Source organism: Phaseolus vulgaris, chromosome 4 (assembly GCF_051622355.1).
Source record: "Phaseolus vulgaris cultivar YP4 chromosome 4, ASM5162235v1, whole genome shotgun sequence".
NCBI classification, from domain to species: domain Eukaryota; kingdom Viridiplantae; phylum Streptophyta; class Magnoliopsida; order Fabales; family Fabaceae; genus Phaseolus; species Phaseolus vulgaris.
In genome coordinates, this window is record NC_143501.1 from 44403848 (window position 1) to 44410766 (window position 6919).

Below are 6919 nucleotides of genomic sequence, written 5' to 3' on the forward strand. Positions count from 1 at the left end.
GGGGAGTATAATTCTATTAGACGGCAGGAGGAGAGGAAGAGTTTGATCTTTGTTTCAAATTACTCTAGAGAAATAAAAGGTTTTAACGCTTTTATTGAAAAATCTAAATTGGTGGATATATTGTTGGTTGACAGGAAGTTTACGTGGTATAAACCCAATGGTATGGTAAGGAGTAGGACTGAGAGGTACTTGTGTCAAAGGAATGGCTCGATCTGTGGCCACACTGTCAACAACAAATATGTATTTGATCATTGTGCAGTTGTGCTAAAAGATATGTATGTCGACTGGGGTCCGAAACCTTTTAGGTGTTTGGATGTTTGGCAAAAAGATGGTAGATTTAAAGAACTGGTGAAGTGATCTAGCTACGAAGTTCAAGGAGGAGGGATATATATCTTCAAAGAAAAATTGAAAAAGCTCAAAGCAAACTTAAAAGTCTGGAACAAAGAAATTTTTGGGGACGTAAATCACATTAGTGAGAACTTGCAAAAGAAGATTAATGAGTTAGATGATCGAGATGATGAAAGAGGCTTAGACGATTCAGAAAGAGAAGAAAGAAGGTCTTTTTTAGCTGACTTTAATAAAGTTTTGTTTAAACAAGAGGCAATTATGCATCAGAAAGCAAGGCAAAAGTGGTTGAAAACAGTTGACCTTAATGCAAAGTTTTTTCACTCGCCGGTTAATTGGAGGAGGGCAAGGAACGCGCTACATGGGGTTTTCGTTAATGGCAGTTGGTGCAAGGATAAGGACATGGTCAAGGACGAGGTTAGAGAATTTTTTGAAGATAGGTTTGCCGGGAATGATGTTTGTTAGGTTAGGTTGGACAATGTTATTTTCAATACCATCTCACAGGTTGGCAATGAGATGTTGATTGGTGACTTTTTTGAAGAAGAAATTAGGGCAGCTGTTTGGAGTTGTGACAATTTGAAGAGCCCTAGTCTCGATGGTTTTAACTTTAGTTTCATAAAGTTTAGCTGAGACATTATAAAAAAGGACGTGGTGTTGGCGGTGAATGATTTTGCAACCAACGGTAAATGGCCTAGAGGATCTAATGCATCGTTTTTATGTTTAATCCCAAAAGTTGACAATCATCAGCAGCTCTACGAGTTTAGACTCATTTCATTGGTGGTTGCTTATATAAAATTATCTCAAAAACGTTGTCTTTACGTTTGAAGAAAGTGATTAGCAAAGTTTTTGACCTCAACAGTCGACTTTTCTTGAAAGAAGGGGTTTGTTGGATAGTGTGTTAGTAGCTAATGAAGTTTTGGAAGAAGAAGAGTTGTGTTTTCTTCAAAGTTGGTTATGAGAAGGTTTACGACTCAGTCAGTTGGGAGTTTTTTTATTATATGTTAGAAAGGTTAGGTTTCTATGGTAAATGGACTCTTTGGATAAAGAGCTGCTTAGAATCTGCTTCTGTGTTAGTGCTCATGAATGGAAGTCCTACTAATGAGTTTTTTTTCCAAGAAGGGGCTACGTCAAGGAGATTTGCTAGCTCCGTTTTTGTTTCTTACAGTGACAGAGGGATTGGCAGGGGTCTCAAGATTGGCAGAAGAGAAAAATCTGATAGATAGTCTGGAGATTGGAAGGGCCAAAGTGAGGGTAAACATGTTGCAATACGCTGATGATACATAGTTTTTTTTGTGAAGCCAACAATAAAAGTGTGTTCAATATTAAGGCGATTCTACTTTGTTTTGAGCTTGCATCTGGGCTTAGAGTTAATTTTTTTAAGAGTAAAATTGGTGAGATGGGGATAGACCAGCTTTTGCTCCAGCAGTTTGCGAAAATTTTGAACTATGACGTGATGGTAACTCCTTTCATCTACTTGGGGTTGTCGATCGGGGGGTGCCACAAGCGAGGTGCTTTTTGGAGTGGGGTGGTAGAGAGAGTTAAGGCTAGGCTGAGTAGGTGGAAGGGCAGGTATTTGTCGTTAGCTGGGAGAATTTGCTTGACCAAGTTTGTCTTTTCTTCTGTTTTGCTATTTTTTATGTCTTTGTTCAAAATGCCCTCAGTAGTGGAGGAGAAGATAGTAAGAATTCAGAGGAATTTTCTTTGGGATTGGGGTTCGGAAGGAAGGAAGATAGCTTGGGCCTCTTGGAAAAAGGTTTGCGAGCCTCGTGAGATTGAGGGTCTTGGTATCATTGATTTAAGGATCTTTAACTTGGCTTTGTTGGGGAAATGGATTTGGAGATTGGGATTGGATAAAGGAGGTTTGTGGAAGGAGATTTTTTAATCTAAATATGGTGGCTGGAGAAGTTTGAGAGAGGACCGAAAATTTTCTAGGGGCTCACTTTGGTGGAAAGATTTAAAGGAGGTGTGGGCTTCGGAGGGCTGCGGAAGGAATTTTGAAGACACTTTCAAGTGGAAAGTTGGTGACGGAAGAAAAAACTCTTTTTGGGAAGACAGTTGGCTGATTTGTGGTGCATTGAAGAGGGTTTTCCCGAGGTTGTTTTCTTTGAGTTCGGCCAAATATGCAAAGGTGGCACAACTTGGTGATTAGATATATGGTGTTTGGGTTTGGCGTTTAGACTGGCGAAGGTCTTTCTTCATATGGGAGAAGTCTTTGGAGTGTCATCTTCTTCAGGAGTTGCAAGGGGCGAGGTTGGATTTGGAAGAGGAGGATAGTTGAGTTTGGAAGGTTGGAGAGCCTCAAACTTATTCGGTTAATTCTGCCTATGTTTTGTTAAGGCAAGATCGCGAGGAGGAGATGTCTTTTGTGTACAGTAAGTTGTGGAGGTTTAAAGCTTTGTTTTCTGCACTTTTCACTGCCTGGAGGGTGTTGGAGAATAAGATTGCTACATTGGTCAACTTGGAAAGGCGAGGAATTGTGGTTGACAACCTTTTGTATTGTTTGTGCGAGAAGGAGAAGGAATCTCACCGCCATTTGTTTTTCGATTGCATATTTGCTTGGCTTGTTTGGTGTCATTTCTTTGAGTGGCTTGGTGTGAAGTTCGTGATTCACATTAAGTCTGTGTCAAATTATTTTCATTTCGAGTTGTGCAAAGCTTCAAGTTTGGTTAATGATTTTTGGGGAGCAATTTGGGTTGGAGTGGTGAGTGAAATTTGGAAACAAAGGAACAAAGTCATTTTTAAAAAAATGAAAGGTTGATGTGTCTGAAGTGTTTGCAATAGTTCAAGTAAAGGTTTGGTCTTAGATTTTTTTCAAAAACTCGAGGTAGGTCGTTCTCTTATTCTAATTGGTGTTTGGACCTCTTAACCTGCATGAGGTTGGTTTGTTGATGCTCTTGTTGTCATTTCGTTTTTCTTTGTATCTTTGATTTTGTCTGTTTGATATGTGTTTCTTGGGAGGTAGAAAAAGGTTAAAGTACAATTTGTATAAGGGTTTGATCACCCCTAAAGTAGTTCTTATTTATTAATTCTTTATTACTGATAAAAACCATTCACTTTGTATTTCTTTTATATCATCCTATGTCACCATATTTATCTTTCATTCCTATGAAAAGGATGGATTTGTCCTAATTAATTAACAAGAAAACCCATATAAATTCACATGTCTGCTGCATATCATTTGTGCAAAAGAACAAGTTAGCAAGTTGTAAAGTGTAAGTTTTGGGCCTCCTACGGTTGGACATTTCTGAGGATTTAACTTAACCTATTAGAAAATTAATTAAGAAGTAGAATTCAACATTATAAAATTAGTTTATAAAGTAAGATTTATATCTATTTATATTAATTTCTAGTTGATGTAAAATAATTTTAACACACCACATTCATGTCGAGATTAACATAAATGTTAATGGATCAACTCAATAAACGTTTACTATAATAGATTTTAAATGAATTTAATATTATATTAAAAAGTAAATTTTAAGTATAATTCAACTTTATAAAATTAGTTTATAAAATAAAATTTACATTATTAATATATTATTTATGAAATGTAATTATCTTTGGGTGTGAGATTCGAACCAAGAAAATTCAAGAAAAAAATAATTGTTTACTTTTAAAATGGTCAGCAAACCAGTGAACACAAGCTCATTTACCACCAAAAAATTCCCAATTTAATCCATCCAAATGCGATGTAGCAGCCTCTGATTATGTTATGTATTTGCGACTAAAGCCCCAACCTGATTTACCTAGAGTTATGTTAGATTTTATCAAATCACACACACACAAAAAAACCTTATTCAATCTATTTCAATTGAATTAGATTGCATTAGTCAGGTTCCTCCCTTAATTTTAAATATATAATAATTAAATTATTCAATTGTAGTCAATAAAAATAACTTTTATATTTTTAATTTAACTTCTAGTTAATACAATACTTTAAAATAAAATAAAATAAGAAAAATAAGTGTCACTTTATTAAATATACAAAGAAAGTAAGTATCATTTATTAAAAATACAAAAAAATGTAAATATATATTCAAAAATTAAAAATGTATGGACATTATTTTATTAAAAACATAAAAGCGTGAATTTCATTTATCAGAATTTATCATAATCTTAGAAAGACACACCAAATTCTTCTTGAAGAAGACTTACAAGTTACAACCATTGAATTCTATTATATCAATAGATGTACTATTTCCTCTAAAAAAATGCATTATATAGTACTAGCATTTCTCCTTTCATAACATTACCATAAATTCAACATAACTCCCACAAAGCATTAAAAACAAAGTCACAAAGTAACTGACTTTGGCCAAGGGTCTTACATATCTCATGCCATGTCCCTACTTTCTGCACTACTACTAAGTTTTACCTTTGAAGGTTACATGTAAAAGGACTTTTGGTGTATTAGATAAAGTCCATAACATTATTAAAGAAGCAAAAGGCTAAGAATAAAGCCTAGAACCAAACTCATAAGCCATTTCTGAGGGGATAGTTGAAATGCAGAAGAAGGAGAAGGAGGAGTCTGACACACATTGTAGCCATACCATGTGTCACTGGGGATGGAGGTGTTGAAGGTAAAAGTAACAGGCTCTGAGTCATAGCCAAAGATTTTCACACTCTCAGGCTTCCAACCTTTCTCTTCCCCTGATCTATAAAGATACACAAAGCAAATGGGAGATGCACATGCACCATCTATCTGAAATGTATCTGAAGAACATTGCTCAAATGTCTTTGAAAGTGGATCATCTAGTCTTGGCACATATACCTGGTAATTCATGTTCAAAGTAAACAAAAAAAACAAATTAAAAGGTTTCAAGTTGCTGCAGCAGCAGATTAAGCTCCCTTGATTAGTATATATAGAAAATTCCAAGTTAGGTAACAGAGTCTCAGATGAACACTCCACACAAATTTTGAAGAGAAAATAAAATAAAATTTTCCAATTCTACAAGTTAAACTTTAAATGCAGATAAAGTTTATGAACTAACCTGAAGATACAAAAAGTGATCATTTTTTCATAATAGTTACAAATAAACAAATAGTGAGGGATAAAACATCATTAAACTTTCACCTATACTTTAAGCTGGCCTATTTGTTGACCAAATTCATGAACCCAGTTACAATAAAAATATATCTGAATATTTTTTTATCTGATATAACAACAACAAAAATTTCACTTTTTATTTTAAATGAGCAAGCATCTAGCACTTTGTTAGCCTTTAAAAACAAAAACAAAAAAATATTTTCAGCTGTAACAAAAAGGGATAGAAAATACTTATTTGCCCAGTTTATTTAGAAAAAAAGGAATTAATTATTTTCTGTCAGACTACCAACAAACAAACAAAAAACCTGTCACTAGTACAAAACAATAAATAAATGTGGCTCCACCAAAATAAAAAGTAGATAAACAATATTGAGAACCATAGTAACAGTGTGAACTCCTGCAAAATACCGAATATCCATTACCTTGATTCTGGAGTTCAACTTCAATTAAGGGTTTTGCTATAACTCTTCTAGAAACAATATATTCATCAATATTTCCTTCAAAACTAGATCTTGAACCCCTTCTTTAAACACACGCCACAATGAATAAACAAATAAAATCTTGAAAATTGAAATTCATTGTAGGAAAAAAGGCAAAACCTGGTTTCCTTTAGCATCTCCAAACGCAATACCAATCTTATCAGTTGTGAACATGGGCGATGAACAACTCGTACTTATAACCAACAAGTAAGAACAGCTTGATTCAGTTTTCATCTATTAAACAAACAAACAAAAAGTATTAATTAAGCATCTTAGTGTGCATAATCAAACTTCAAAACAAAACAGAAAAAAAGGGTCTTCTTAGAAATTAGAATAAAGTTACCTGGATATACCCCGCAGAGAAGGATTCAGCTGCATGAAGTTTCACAGAAACAGCTTCGGGCTCTGAAACTGAAAGGCTCAGTGCAGAGGAAAAGCATAACAAAAAAAGAACAAACTTGGTCATTTTTTTTTCTTCAGAAGCTGAAAACCCCAAAATTCAAGAATTGAGTTTTGTGAAGTTCTGCGCAAAATGGTCAAAGTTCAGTGTCTCTTTGTTTTGCTTTGGAATCTATGTGCACGTTATTTATATGCATCACGGCACCACATAAACGGCAAGAAAAAACGTCGTTTAGCAAAGGAAGGGTAAATGCGACTTTTCACCCTCGCGTTTTTCCCCTGTCCATGTCGTTCCATGTTCGATGTTTTTTTTACTGGTATATATACGTTCCGTGCTTTGCACGAGTTTGAATTTTAAAATTGATGCATGGACATAGCAACAAGGTAACTTTAAAAACAACATGGGACCACGGAAATTCTGAATTAAAACGAAAATGTGTCAGTTAAGTTTCCCTCCCATTTTCTTATTATTTATTCATGGTATTAATAATAAATAATAAATTTCAACAAAAAAAATAGTAATAAAAATTAAAAACTTGCAATCTCTTATTCAACCTACTTGTTACAAGTGAGTAGTTATGGCCAAATGTTCTCTTGAAGGCAATTGCTTCCTGCACCCGATCAATTGTGATTGGCACCCGACACATTT

The 6919-nt window shown here is 34.6% G+C and overlaps 1 protein-coding gene across 1 annotated transcript; it reads right to left on the minus strand.

Annotated features, from left to right (window-relative positions):
* Positions 1-4604: 4604 nt before the first annotated feature.
* Positions 4605-6446, minus strand: LOC137837719 (embryo-specific protein ATS3B). The gene is made up of 3 exons (XM_068646820.2): positions 6215-6446; positions 5992-6105; positions 4605-5116 (listed from the first exon to the last, which is right to left on the minus strand). Exons 1-3 carry the CDS (start codon positions 6335-6337, stop codon positions 4778-4780), a joined length of 576 nt encoding a protein of 191 aa, XP_068502921.1. The 5' UTR covers positions 6338-6446; the 3' UTR covers positions 4605-4777.
* Positions 6447-6919: the final 473 nt, after the last annotated feature.

Bases quoted from the DNA above. Each gene is read 5' to 3' on its own strand.
- LOC137837719 (XM_068646820.2), bottom strand. From the start codon at position 6,337: ATGACCAAGTTTGTTCTTTTTTTGTTATGCTTTTCCTCTGCACTGAGC. The intron at 6,106-6,214 runs GTAACTTTATTC...TTTGTTTAATAG, and splicing joins TCTCTGCGGGGTATATCCAG to ATGAAAACTGAATCAAGCTG. The intron at 5,117-5,991 runs GTTTTGCCTTTT...ATGAATTACCAG, and splicing joins GAGATGCTAAAGGAAACCAG to GTATATGTGCCAAGACTAGA.